Below are 15802 nucleotides of genomic sequence, written 5' to 3' on the forward strand. Positions count from 1 at the left end.
ATCAATAGAAATAATTAGAGAAGACAAACAACACAGCAATAGAAATATTTAGAGAAGACAAACAACAACAACAACACATCAATAGAAATATTTAGAGAAGACAAACAACACATCAATAGAAATATTTAGAGAAGACAAACAACACATCAATAGAAATATTTAGAGAAGACAAACAACACATCAATAGAAATATTTAGAGAAGACAAACAACAACAACAACACACCAATAGAAATATTTAGAGACGACAAACATTACATCAATAGAAATATTTAGAGAAGACAAATAACACAGCAATAGAAATATTTAGAAAAGACAAACAACACATCAATAGAAATATTTAGAAAAGACAAACAACACATCAATAGAAATATTTAGAGAAGACAACACATCAATAGAAATATTTAGAGAAGACAAACAACACAGCAATAGAAATATTTAGAGAAGACAAACAACAACAACAACAACACGTCAATAGAAATATTTAGAGAAGACAAACAACACAGCAATAGAAATATTTAGAGAAGACAAACAACACATCAATATAAATATTTAGAGAAGACAAACAACACATCAATAGAAATATTTAGAGAAGACAAACAACACAGCAATAGAAATATTTAGAGAAGACAAACAACACATCAATATAAATATTTAGAGAAGACAAACAACACATCAATAGAAATAATTAGAGAAGACAAACAACACAGCAATAGAAATATTTAGAGAAGACAAACAACAACAACAACACATCAATAGAAATATTTAGAGAAGACAAACAACACATCAATAGAAATATTTAGAGAAGACAAACAACACATCAATAGAAATATTTAGAGAAGACAAACAACACATCAATAGTAATATTTAGAGAAGACAAACAACACATCAATAGAAATATTTAGAGAAGACAAACAACAACAACACATCAATAGAAATATTTAGAGACGACAAACATTACATCAATAGAAATATTTAGAGAAGACAAATAACACAGCAATAGAAATATTTAGAAAAGACAAACAACACATCAATAGAAATATTTAGAAAAGACAAACAACACATCAATAGAAATATTTAGAGAAGACAAACAACAACAACACATCAATAGAAATATTTAGAGACGACAAACATTACATCAATAGAAATATTTAGAGAAGACAAATAACACAGCAATAGAAATATTTAGAAAAGACAAACAACACATCAATAGAAATATTTAGAAAAGACAAACAACACATCAATAGAAATATTTAGAGAAGACAAACAACACATCAATAGAAATATTTAGAGAAGACAAACAACACAACAATAGAAATATTTAGAGAAGACAAAACCTAACGAGCCTGGCTAAAAAATCTTGCGATGTACGGCAAGAACCGCCATGTTGGTGTACTTGAAAATTTTTTTTGAATACACCATACACTGAGACCTTTTAGACTTAATCCCGACAGAATGAGGGGATAGCATTGATGTTTAGATATTTCTTTAATATAATAGGCAATCAATCTTCCAATTTTTGTATTCCTATCTTTACCTATCTTTTACTTCATAGTGATACAAGATTTTTTTTATTAATAATTTAGTCTTCTTTCTAATGTTTGATGCATTAACTTTGGGATATTTTTTAAAATTTCTAATATTCATTGCACTTGTGCTTTGTAATTAAATTAAGTCAATATTCTATTAAACCTAGCGATGACAGTTTTAAGCTTTTAATTAGACTCAAAGACAAAAATTTAATTAATGAGGTTAAGAGGGTCGAAACTAATGTGATATAGTATTGGTATTTTTTTAAAGCGAGCATAATTAGAATTTAATTAATGTTTTCGTTCATGTCTTGTACACTCCTAAGCTGGCTTAATGCTTACTTTTACCCTGCATTCTGCGACAGTAATTACATCTTTGTTAGCCATATTGTCGTAAAAAATTAAAATATTTTAAAATCCAAATCGATTTTTCAAAAATGAAAAAAATCATTTCGTGCATTTGTGCACACAACTCCCGCGGCTAAATGACCATCATATCGATGCGCGTGCAACGGGTCCCAGGCTGTTTGCTGAGGGTAGGGGAGGGCCCGAGGGGAGGACCCGAGGGGATCACCCGGTCATTAGCGATTAATCTTACCCTGGGTCGTGGCCCGGCACGCCATCCCGCCATAACCCCGCGACAAAGTTTTAGTGCTCTTTAAAAGTTGGCTGCTGGGCTCAAGGATTTATTTCTCTCAGGGCCAGACCACAGCCTGCCGTCTTAGACAAATCGCCCGGTCTAGAACCATTAACCTGAAACCTACACCATTAACCTAACGCCCGATCTAGAACCATTAACCTGAAACCTACACCCTTAACCTAACGCCCGGTCTAGAACCATTAACGTGAAACTTACTCTACACCCTTAACCTAACACCCGATCTAGAACCATTAACGTGAAACCTACACCCTTAACCTAACACCCGATCTAGAACCATTAACGTGAAACCTACACCCTTATCCGTAAACCTAACGCCCGATCTAGAACAATTAACCTGAAACCTACACTACACCCTAAACCTAACGCCCGATCTAGAACCATTAACATGAAGCCTACACCCTTAACCTAACGCCCGATCTAGAACCATTAACCTGAAACCTACACCCTAAACCTAACGCCCGATCTAGAAACATTAACCTGAAACCTACACCCTTAACCTAACGCCCGATCTAGAACCATTAACCTGAAACCTACACCCTTAACCTAACGCCCGATCTAGAACCATTAACCTGAAACCTACATCCTTAACCGTAAACCAGACCAGAGCCTGCCGTCTTAGACAAATCGCCCGATCTAGAACCATTAACGTGAAACTTACACTACACCCTTAACCTAAATCAGAACTCTACACCTTTAGACAGAACTACAGCCCTACAACCTTTGTCGTAAATCAGAACCCGACACCATTAACTGTAACCAGAATCCTAAACCCTTAGCCGTTAGCAGCCCTACACCCTTAGCCAGATCCCTACTCCTTTAGACAGAACTATAAACCTACAAAATTATGCATTAACCATAACCCAACGCCCTTAACCGTAAACCAGAACCCTATACCCTATCATCCAAATCCTAACTAACGTATGTAAGCTACATAGCCCTTAGCTGTGTTTACCCCAGCTAACTCTAGGACAGTCTAATACTTCTACTGGGACATACAGCTGTGATGATTCTATTGGATACGCTATCCAACTTTTGGCACTGGCTGTAACAATAACATAAAAAGAACCCAAGAACTACCAAACAGTTTACAAATAAACAATTTGAAACAGAAAGCACAGCCTCAGCTAAAATTGCTCACAGTTTAGATGGCAAAAAAAAAAGAAAAAAAAAACGTCAACAGAAAAAAAACATACAGTTAATGCTAAAATGCATTAAGAATTATGTAAATCGACGAGCAAAAAAAAAAAAAAAAAAAAAAAAAAAAAAAAAAAAAAAAAAAAAAAAAAAAAAAAAACTCGAGACACGACAGAAACAAGTTTTTACAATCCTCAGTTTTTTCACTGTCGAGCAGGTCATACCATAATTAATAGGCGGAGTTATCTGTGGTAGAGGCGGAGTTATCTGTGGTAGAGGCGGAGTTATCTGTGGTAGAGGCGGAGTTATCTGGCTTCTCTCCGGTCTTTTTGACATCTTACGTCGGTTCCATCAAGGTTCTATTTCCTGTTGAACTCAAACACACTTTAACATTCCAGCACTCTAAACCCCAAATAAAAATCAACAATATCAGCACCCACGCACCCTCCCATATTAATTTCACCCACACCCCTAAATCAACATCACATATCAGCACCCACACCCCTAAATCAACATCACATATCAGCACCCACACCCCTAAATCAACATCACATATCAGCACCCACACCCCTAAATCAACATCACATATCAGCACCCACACCCCCAAATCAACATCACATATCAGCACCCACACCCCTAAATCAACATCACATATCAGCACCCACACCCCTAAATCAACATCACATATCAGCACCCACACCCCTAAATCAACATCACATATCAGCACCCACACCCCTAAATCAACATCACATATCAGCACCCACACCCCCAAATCAACATCACATATCAGCACCCACACCCCTAAATCAACATCACATATCAGCACCCACACCCCCAAATCAACATCACATATCAGCACCCACACCCCCAAATCAACATCACATATCAGCACCCACACCCCAAATCAACATCACATATCAGCACCCACACCCCCAAATCAACATCACATATCAGCACCCACACCCCAAATCAACATCACATATCAGCACCCACACCCCCAAATCAACATCACATATCAGCACCCACACCCCCAAATCAACATCACATATCAGCACCCACACCCCCAAATCAACATCACATATCAGCATCCACACCCCCAAATCAACATCACATATCAGCACCCACACCCCCAAATCAACATCACATATCAGCACCCACACACCCAAATCAACATCACATATCAGCACCCACACCCCCAAATCAACATCACATATCAGCATCCACACCCCCAAATCAACATCACATATCAGCACCCACACCCCCAAATCAACATCACATATCAGCACCCACACCCCAAATCAACATCTCAACACTACACCCCGATAACTTCGATATCTCAGCACTCCACCTACACATTAGCACCAACAATTTTAGCACCTCTTCCATTTAAAAAACTTTACTATCACTTCAATAAAAAATATAAACAGGGATGTCAACAGAGGGGTATCTTCTAAGAGAGACAACTCCAAAATCAAACAACTGCTGCCTTGTAATTTGTTCTTAGTTGGACAAAGGCTATGGGAGCAAATCCAAAAAGAAAAGCAGGCTGAAATCGGAGTCAATGGCCTCAATGGCGCATAACCAGTTGACACGTAATCCTTAATTGTGATGGAAGCATGGTCGAGTCGGCAAAGCTCATGGTTGATAAATTCGAAAAAAAGTCTCGAGTTCAAAAACCTCTGGCAGATAAGGCTTGATCCCTCCCAACACTAAAAATTAAGAACGAAGAAGAAGAAAGACAAAGGGGTATTAAATATGGGTGTTAACAAAGGGTGGTATTAACAAAAAGGTTTAACAAATCAGTTTTAACATAGGGGTATCAAGAATGGGTAATAACGAAGGGGTGTTATTTTCAAACTCAACACATCAAACAAACACATAGTTTTGTTGTCTTATGAAAGTCACTTTCCTGACTCAGGCTAAAGCCAATACACATGTCACATTAATTTCAAACATAAATGTCAAGTAGATGTCACTGTTGTTTTACACCACCTGGTATTTAGATTAAAAAAAAAACAAATAAATCACTGAAAAATGCTGACAAACAATATCCGAGTTTAAAAAATCTGTTTGGTTTTTCCCAAGGTTTCTCTCAGACCCTACCTGTTTAGCTATAAAAACAAAATGTAATTCTCTTTCAACATAAAAACTAGCCTTTGTTTCTTGATGCCTAGACCACGTGACCCGTCTATTAAATTGTTCTTGTGATCTTGCGCGTATTGTTACAAATACCTCGGGAGAAAGTGCAGGCTTGATTGTCTCCCTTATTTGAGCGGGTTGAATCGCCTCCCTTTGCTTAAGCAGGTCAGATCGCTTCCCTTGCTGATCCAGGCGTCTTCCCATTGAAAGGTGTAATTTTAATGTCGACAGGCGTCGATCGGGAGCTATGTTGGATAACTGACGCTGCTTGACGGATGTTGGATGACGGATGCTGCTTGAAGAATACTGCATGAAGGCTTCCCACACGTCAAGAGGTCCGTTTGAAGCTCTCCCAAATTGTTTTAGCACAGTGACACATGTTTAAATGACAACAGATTAAAGAGGGTCTGGCCTCGACTTCAGCTGGCATGAATTTTAATTTCACGTCTGCTTAGCAGATGTAGAAAGATGGGCTTTTTAAGTCGGCTAGATGGGCTTTTGAAGGCTTTGGCGTGCTTTTCATCTTCATTGTTCATTGGCTGGGAGTGCGGCGCTAAGCCAATGGATGAGATACAAGGCACGGATGGGGGGTGGGGAGGGGCTGGTGTAGGGGGGAGGGGCGGCTGGTGTAGGGGGTGGGGGCTGGTGTAGGAGATGTGAGAGCTGTGTACTGCGTCAGTTGGGGCCGTGTGGTGCCGCGTCAGTAGTTTGATGCCGCGTCTGTCAGTTGATGCCGCGACAGTCGTTTGATGCCGCGTCAGTCGGTGGTGCCGCGTCAGTCAGTTCATGCCGCGTCAGTCGGTGGTGCCGCGTCAGTCAGTTCATGCCGCGTCAGTCAATTGGTGCCGCGTCAGTCAGTTTGTGCCGCGTCCGTCGGTTGGTCCCGCGTCAGTCTGTTGGTGCCGGGTCAGTCAGCTGGTGCCACATGCTTTAAACTTTTCTGCTTAAGAACAAGTCGATAAAACATGTTTGACCTTTGTGTTTTGAAACAAGCCTATAAAACATGTTTGACCTTTGTGTTTTAGAACAAGCCTATAAAACATGTTTGACCTTTATGTTTTAGAACAAGCCTATAAAACATGTTTGACCTTTGTGTTTTAGAAAAAGCCTATAAAACATGTTTGTGTTTTAGAACAAGCCTATAAAACATGTTTGACCTTATGTTTTAGAACAAGCCTATAAAACATGTTTGACCTTTATGTTTTAGAACAAGCCTATAAAACATGTTTGACCTTATGTTTTAGAACAAGCCTATAAAACATGTTTAACCTTATGTTTTAGAACAAGCCTATAAAACATGTTTAACCTTTATGTTTTAGAACAAGCCTATAAAACATGTTTAACCTTTATGTTTTAGAACAAGCCTATAAAACATGTCTATGTTTTAGAACAAGCCTATAAAACATGTTTGTGTTTTAGAACAAGCCTATAAAACATGTTTGTGTTTTAGAACAAGCCTATAAAACATGTTTGTGTTTTAGAACAAGCCTATAAAACATGTTTGTGTTTTAGAACAAGCCTATAAAACATGTTTGTGTTTTAGAACAAGCCTATAAAACATGTTTGTGTTTTAGAACAAGCCTATAAAACATGTTTGCCCAACGGGACGTGGTACAGACTGCCGGGAACGGTCCACGAATGGACGGACTACTCACAGTGTACCAACTTTGAGGTGAGTCGTTGTGGTGTTGCTGGTGTTTGGGGTGAGAGGTGTGGTTGGTGGTGTTGTTGGTAATTGGTGTGGTTGGTGGTGTTTGAGGTGAGTGGTGTGGTTGGTGGTGTTTTTGATAATTGGTGTGGTTGGTGGTGTTTGAGGTGAGTGGTGTGGTTGGTGGTGTTTGAGGTGAGTGGTGTGGTTGGTGGTGTTTGAGGTGAGTGGTGTGGTTGGTAGTGTTTTTGGTAATTGGTGTGGTTGGTGGTGTTTGAGGTTAGTGGTGTGGTTGGTGGTGTTTTTGGTAATTAGTGCGGTTGGTGGTGTTTGAGGTTAGTGGTGTGGTTTCTGGTGTTCGAGTGTGTGGTTGCTGGTGTGTGTGCATGAGGGGAAAGTCAACGCTCAAAACAACAGGAGAATAACTGAATATAGAGAAAAACCGGAACACCTTGTTCTGACGTGTTTTCCAACTGTTATATTTACCTGTGTCCTAACATGTCCTCTACTTGTCCTGTTCACCTGTGTCCTCACAAGTCCTCTACTTGTCCTGTTCACCTGTGTCCTCACAAGTCCTCTACTTGTCCTGTTCACCTGTGTCCTCACATGTCCTCTACCTGTCCTGTTTACCTAATCCACTGATGCTTCTATCCACAGCGCTTTCAGGACTTCCTCGTCGCCTCAGTGGCCGGTAACGTCATCACCTTGACCTTGCTACTGCCAGCCTGCTTCATCTTTCTCTACTTCAAGTAAGTTGTCTTAGGTTTATGCTCACCCGACTGCCAACCATACAACCCACAGCTCTTGTAACTCACTGCAATAACACAACACAATCGTTTACATATTTCAACGTTTACTCTAAAAAAAATTAAGTAACACTTCTGAATAAAACACACTATCTTATAACTAACACAACATTTAAACAAATCACCACATCAGCTAAATTCAACTACTTTAATTTAACAAACAAAAACTAACGTAATTTTACAAACATTTAGCTAACTATAACTACTACAACTGAACCCTACTTGTTTTAATTCACCAAAACTACTCAATACAAGCTATGCAATCTCTAATTAAACCAATGTAATCAAAATTCAAATCGATTTACCATAACTACACCACTTAGACAAAGCTTTAACAAATCATCAAGCACAAGAAAACCACTTTTAATAAAACCACTACCACATTGAAACCCACTAAACCTTCAACCAGTAACCACTAACCGTACCAGTGAATCCAATTGTACTTTAACTAACCTCTTGGACGTACGCAATAAAAGTTCCCACTAATAGCTTAGACAGGTTATCGTAATTTAAATGGAATGTTTTTATTGACTCGGCGGGGATAGTTTTCAGGGACTCTCAAGGCCGACCGGAGAAAATTGGCTCATCGAACAGACCGATTGATTTAAGGGTTCAATGTCACGTGATACGTAGATAAAGCGATGGGTCATTTGACTGCTTCAGTCATTTTATTTGTTCAGTCATTTAACCGATTCAGTCATTTAACTGATTCAGTAATCTGATTGCCTCAGTCATCTGACTACCTCAGTCATCTGACTGCCCAAGTCAAATGACTGCCTCAGTCATCTGACTACCTCTGTCATCTGATTGCCCAAGTCAAATGACTGCCTCAGTCATCTGACTGCCTCAGTCATCTGACTACCTCTGTCATCTGACTGCCCAAGTCATACTGCCTCAGTCATCTGACTGCCTCAGTCATCTGACTGCCCAAGTCAAATGATTGCCTCAGTCATCTGACTGCCTCAGTCATCTGACTGCCTCAGTCATCTGACTGCCTCAGTCATCTGACTGCCCATGTCAAATGACTGCCCCAGTCATCTGACTGCCTCAGTCATCTGACTGCCTCAGTCATCTGACTACCTCTGTCATCTGACTGCCCAAGTCATACTGCCTCAGTCATCTGACTGCCCAAGTCAAATGATTGCCTCAGTCATCTGACTGCCTCAGTCATCTGACTGCCTCAGTCATCTGACTGCCCATGTCAAATGACTGCCCCAGTCATCTGACTGCCTCAGTCATCTGACTGCCACAGTCATCTGACTGCCTTAGTCATCTGACTGCCCAAGTCATACTGCCTCAGTCATCTGACTGCCTCAGTCATCTGACTGCCTCAGTCATCTGACTACCTCTGTCATCTGACTGCCCAAGTCATACTGCCTCAGTCATCTGACTGCCCAAGTCAAATGATTGCCTCAGTCATCTGACTGCCTCAGTCATCTGACTGCCTCAGTCATCTGACTGCCCATGTCAAATGACTGCCCCAGTCATCTGACTGCCTCAGTCATCTGACTGCCACAGTCATCTGACTGCCTTAGTCATCTGACTGCCCAAGTCATACTGCCTCAGTCATCTGACTGCCTCAGTCATCTGACTGCCTCAGTCATCTGACTACCTCTGTCATCTGACTGCCCAAGTCATACTGCCTCAGTCATCTGACTGCCTCAGTCATCTGACTGCCCAAGTCAAATGATTGCCTCAGTCATCTGACTGCCTCAGTCATCTGACTGCCTCAGTCATCTGACTGCCCATGTCAAATGACTGCCCCAGTCATCTGACTGCCTCAGTCATCTGACTGCCTCAGTCATCTGACTGCCTTAGTCATCTGACTGCCCAAGTCAAATGACTGCCTCAGTCATCTGACTGCCCAAGTCAAATTACTGCCTCAGTCATAAAAATGTCGCTGTCAAGTTACTCCCAATCACACACTCCCGCAGTAGTTTAAATGTTGCACTTACTCCCTGCAGTCATCTTACTGCGTCAGTCATTTCAGTCAGGAATAACTAGAAATACCGCTGCAGTAATGAACCCATCTTTAACTAAGTGACTCCTCTTATAGCCTACTTGTAGGCGTCGCTGACCTTATGACTCCTGCTTCTTCAATCAAATCTAATACTGAAGTCAATGACTAAATGACTATTCTACTCTAAGAAATACATTGTACGCTTCATTGACTCAAAGACTCATCTTTCTTCAAGCAAATCTATTACTGAAGTCAATAACTAAATGACTATTCTACTCTAAGAAATACAGTGTACGCTTCATTGACTCAAAGACTCATCTTTCTTCAAACAAATCTAATACATGAGTCACTGACTCAACGACAGGCCCCCCCCCCATCCCCTCTCCCCCACCCTATTTGAACTCCGTGTTTCCTGTTCCAGCATAATATTTCAGCCGATGACTGATTTACACACCCCTGACACGGATCCTATATTTTGCCGGTTATTTTTTAACCGGACGCTAATCTGTCAGACTACAATAGTTTCCTTGACCAGATGGTGGCATGGCCAAGACGGCAAGATTTAAATCACGAGGAAAAATCTGGCAATTGAAAGATTGTCGTCTGAGAACTGGGTAAACAAGGGAAGAAAGTTCAACAGTCGCCGCCATCTTGGTTGTATGATAACAATGTATGGTCAAGGATTAGTCTTATGTTGTGTGTGTTGGTATTTTTACACGTATGGTATCGTGTATATTTGTTTGATGGTATCAACTGCGTTAACTGGTATTGATTGCAGTAGAGTGTGTTGGTATCGCTACAAGTGTGATGGTATAGTGCAAGTATCGTTGTATTTATGTGATGGTATCGACAAATACGATTCTGGCACCACCTCAAAAGTATGCTAGTATCCCTTTTTTGTATGTTTTTAACGTCACATATGGGGGGGGGGGGGTCGTATAGTAGAGCTCACGATTACGAACCCTAAAGTCTCGAGTTAGTGAAACAAAGGCGGCTGGGTATAGCGCTGACCACACTATCCCCGTGTAAGCAGAGGTAATTGAAACAGATGAACTCTACTTCATCTGCCCCATGTGTCTTGGGTACGAATAGAAAAAGATGATGAGCCTCACATGTGTGCGTGGAATTGTTCCTTCTATGTGGTGGTATCGTCACATGTGTTACTAGTATCTGTTTTGGTGTCGTATTTTATATGTTCATAATTCGCCTGAAACTCGACCTACAAACCAGTTTAACGTCCATATAATATAAACCTAAATTAAAAATAAGTTAACGCCCAGTTAAACCTAATTAAATAACAAGTTAACACCCCAGTTAAACCTAATTAAATAACAAGTTAACACCCCAGTTAAACCTAATTAAATAACAAGTTAACACCCCAGTTAAACCTAATTAAATAACAAGTTAACACCCCAGTTAAACCTAATTAAATAATAAGTTAACACCCCAGTTAAACCTAATTAAATAACAAGTTAACACCCCAGTAAAACCTAACCTAATATAACCAGTTACCAACCCACCATATTAAACCTGTCACCCAGCTCTACAATGTCTAAAAAAAATGACGTACTTCCTGTCCCATGAATTAAGTCTCATGCCTTGAAATAACCCTAATTAGAGCTTGGACGCTCGGAGAAAATAATTCACCTCCTCTTAGTACTTCTCCCTTTCTCCTCATTTTCCTCTCATTTGTTTCCCTCGCCTTCCCGTCGTTTCTATTCTCCCTCCCTTCCAAGCCTGCTATCATTTTCCACTATTTCAAATACCGCCAGTGCTGGCGAGCTACGTCATATCGATTCTACTATCGGCTGTTCCCGATGTATGAATTATAAACTACATCATACATTGGTGATATAATTGAATAAGTAACAAATACTCACCGAACACTTGTCGTCTTGGTCTCCTAAGGTTTGTAATCACGCATAGAGAGTGGACACAGTTCACTGTACTGCAGTGTATATCAGAGGTTGCTGTATAGTAAAGGAAGGTCAGTCTATTGGAAAAATCAGTCTATTGGAAAAGTCACTCTATTGGAAAGGTCAGTCTATTGGAAAAGTCAGTCTATTAGAAAAGTCACTCTATTGGAAAGGTCAGTCTATTGGAAAAGTCAGTCTATTGGAAAAGTCAGTCTATTCACTATTGGAAAGGTCAGTCTATTGGAAAAGTCAGTCTATTGGAAAAGTCAGTCTATTGGAAAAGTCAGTCTATTGGAAAGGTCAGTCTATTGGAAAAGTCAGTCTATTGTTTTATCCAGCTCAGAATATTGTGCGATACATGACGTAGACTTTCCCGTCGCAGCGAATTAAAAAAAAATCTATTTTCTATAAAACCCAGATCACGTAGAGTCTTCGGTACAGTTGTGTAACATATACACCATAGTGCACTGTACTGTACCTCAAAGTCCCCTGAACGCTATCCGTGTATGATATGTGTCAACTAATGTATGGCTATTTGTAACAATAAAAAACATCGTAGTGACGGCTTGGTCGTATGGCAGAGCATTTGATTGCTAGTTCGTTCGGATCTCGGGCTAGAGTTGTTAGAACACCCTTGAGCCGACTCAGCACTCATGCGTACCTGACTCCACTTATAGAAAGTCAGTTTGACTGGGCATAAAACTGAACACAATATGCCTTCATTTACTCTGGTTTACTCTGTTTCACCTATTCCAAAGATATCCTTATAGAAACATAGTAGCGAACTTGAAATTTTCTGCAGACAAAAAAAAATCGCTTGCAAAAGCAAACCGACCCTTTTTCCCCTCTCCCCCAACATCAATGGCCGTAACGTTAATGATACATTGTTTATCTTCGATGTAGATTAGGAATGTAGCAGTTTAAAATAAATGTCCCCTTGATGTGAAGGGCCATCACGTTTAAATACATTGTTCAGCTGCTGAATGCTTAGCCTAAAGATTAAAGAACGTCAGCTTGGCTGAAAAAACAACGCTGACAAAAGTTCTTTGTCGACGAAACTTTAGCTTCGATTTAGTTTAGAAAATATTTTTTTTACCTCACCGACGCCCTTCAAACTATGGAAATATTTTTGTTAGTAACATCTATTCCGGGTTATTTTATTTTGTGAAATAGCTTGTAATAATTTAACCACTAACCTCAGCCCTGACTACATGTAAATGTAGAACAATGCTAAACAGAAAACGAGAAGAGTTATTGAGGGGAGGGGGGGGGGGGGATGAAGAGGCAACTAAGGCATCTGTGCCATGTGCCATTCTTAAAGGGGCCACAAGTTGTATAGGGACCCCAAATTTTATAGGGGCCCCGAGTTTTGTAGGGATCCCAAATTTTATTAGAGCCTCAAGTTTTATAGAAATCAAGTTGCAACAGACGTTCTGTGTACACTAATTATAATTAAGTCAATTATTGTTCTCAGTTCCTGTCGTCACGTAAAACGTAAAACCTGACACTCGACAATTAAAAACAAATAGTTGATTTGGCCAAACAGTTATTAGACCAATTAGTTCAATTAAAAAAAACCAGTTGATTCCGCCAAACAGTCATTAGACCAATTAGTTCAATTAAAAAAAACCAGTTGATTTGGCCAAACAGTTATTAGACCAATTAGTTTAATTTAAAACAAACCAGTTGATTTGGCCAAACAGCTATTAGATCAATTAGTTCAATAAAAAAAAATACTAACGGACGGTACATCGGTGATAAAAGAAGTTACGAAATAAGACAATTCGCAATTTATCGAAAATAATGCAGTATAGCTGTATACTATCATTATCATCTTTTCCTATTTGTGCTTCCAGGCACATGGGATAGATGAAGAAGAAGATGTTTTAATGAACTCGGGGAATTGTCTGGTCAGCACTATTTCCAGTCGCCTTAGTGACGTAAGTTAGGTACTCTTTAGAGCTGGGTGTACTCAGTGACGTCCTTAGAGAAATGGGATATATTTAGAACACTTCAGGGAATACATTCGGAATAAAAACAGCTCTTCGGACATGAGGAAATAACCGTTAGGACACAGAACTCATCTTCAACATTGAAGAAATACCGGTAGAATGTAGAACAACTTAAAACATTAAGGGCACTACTGCAGAAGGTAGAACAACTTACGGGAGTCTATTGCAAAAGATAGAAGACTTAGAACCAGTGTTTCTTCCAGACTTTTTTCTCCGGGGGGGGGGGGCACTTGAAATTTTCGGGGGGGGGGCGGTAGACTCTCCTGCGGGGGGGGGGGGGCGGACACTGTTAAAAGTATATATTTTCTATATATAAATATATAAATTCCATTTCGTTCGGGGGGCGAAGAGATGCCTGGAAGAAACTCTGCTTAGAACGTTATTTGTATCAATAACAGAATGCATAACAACCTTGACCACTTTCGGAAAAGACTAACAGTGGCATACATTTTAGAATATTTTGAGAATCAACTACATAATGTAGGAGAACTTCGAACATTAGCTAATCAACTACATAATGTGGAACAACCCTTGAACATTAGGTAATCAACTTCATAATGTAGACGAACTTCGAACATTGGGTAATCAACTACATAACGTGGAACAACCCTTGAACATTAGGTAATCAACTACATAACGTGGAACAACCCTTGAACATTAGGTAATCAACTACATAATATGGAACAACCCTTGAACATTTCTGGCAATACGGGTCGGATGTAGAACAATTCCTAGAAGAGATCAAGGGAGATAAGAGCATCCGTTAGGCTGGCACCGTGACAGGATTAACCCGACTAGAATCACGTTATCTCCCCTATCTGGACACTGCCGGCTCGCAAAGGACAAGACGGCCAAAAATCAATAGTCTTAATCTAGTTGTAAAACCTGATGAGTGGGCTGGCCAGATTAAGGGGATATCTTAGACAAATTGTGTTGCCGTTGTGTGTACGCCGTCCCGAGGTTGTTGCTGGCTTTATCACATCAGGACCACCACCACGCTTGATGTAGGTGTGGTTAAGTATGGCCATCTGATTCAAGATGGACAGGTCATTAAAGATGGCCTCGTAATTAAAGATGGCCATGTAATTAAAGATGACCATGTGATTAAAGATTGTCATGGGATTAATGATGCCCATGTCATTAAAGATGGCCATGTGATTAAAGATGGCCATAGGATTAAAGATGGTCATGAGATTAAAGATGGCCATGTCATTGAAATGGTCACGTAATTAAAGATGGCCATGTCATTGAAATGGCCACGTAATTAAACATGGTCATGTCATTAAAGATGGCCATAGGATTAAAGATGGCAATGTGATTCAAGATGGCACTTTAATTAAAGATAAGTTATTAAATATGGCCATATGATTATACATAACGAGAAGCCCATACTACATCGTCTATCTCATACCCGAGCCGCTACCCCATACTTACGCCGCTACCCCGTAGCAAATACTTTACTTGTATCTGCAACATTTCCTGGTGACGTCCCTGTCTTATTGTTGACAAGTCCCTGTCTTATTGTTGACAAGTCCCTGTCTTAGTGCGGACATCCCTGTCTTAAGGAGCCCACCTCTAACCTTGGAATGACCTTAACCTCCGGACACTGGGTTCAGGTCTGTCAGTGCCAGAACTGTATCGAGATCCTCCCAGATTTTCTCTGATAATGTCGTCGTCTGGTACCATGTTATGTATTGATTGTGTGGTAATATGTGTGGGGCGCTGTGTGGTAGAGTGTTGTGTGGCGTTGTGTGGGGTAGGTTGTGTGGGGGTGTGTGGTAGAGTGTTGTGTGGTGCTGTGTGGTAGAGTGTTGTGTGGTGTTGTGTGGGGGTAGGTTGTGTGGGGGTGTGTGGTAGAGTGTTGTGTGGTGCTGTGTGGTAGAGTGTTGTGTGGCGCTGTGTGGTAGAGTGTTGTGTGGTGTTGTGTGGGGGTAGGTTGTGTGGGGCTGTGTGGTAGAGTGTTGTGTGGTGCTGTGTGGTAGAGTGTTGTGTGGTGCTG

The 15802-nt window shown here is 40.3% G+C and overlaps 1 protein-coding gene across 2 annotated transcripts in view; it reads left to right on the forward strand.

Annotated features, from left to right (window-relative positions):
* Positions 1-15802, forward strand: part of LOC131943730 (calcitonin gene-related peptide type 1 receptor) — a 95545-nt gene that overhangs the window by 55081 nt on the left and 24662 nt on the right. For both annotated transcript variants that reach the window (XM_059303952.1, XM_059303950.1), the window contains exons 5-6: positions 7036-7133; positions 7767-7858. In XM_059303952.1, coding sequence (XP_059159935.1) covers positions 7036-7133; positions 7767-7858 — 190 coding nt within the window. The remainder of the gene's footprint in view (positions 1-7035; positions 7134-7766; positions 7859-15802) is intronic.

The sequence above is a fragment of the Physella acuta genome, unplaced genomic scaffold (assembly GCF_028476545.2).
Source record: "Physella acuta isolate Inbredline_101_S28 unplaced genomic scaffold, ASM2847654v3 ptg000466l, whole genome shotgun sequence".
In the NCBI taxonomy this organism is placed as follows: domain Eukaryota; kingdom Metazoa; phylum Mollusca; class Gastropoda; family Physidae; genus Physella; species Physella acuta.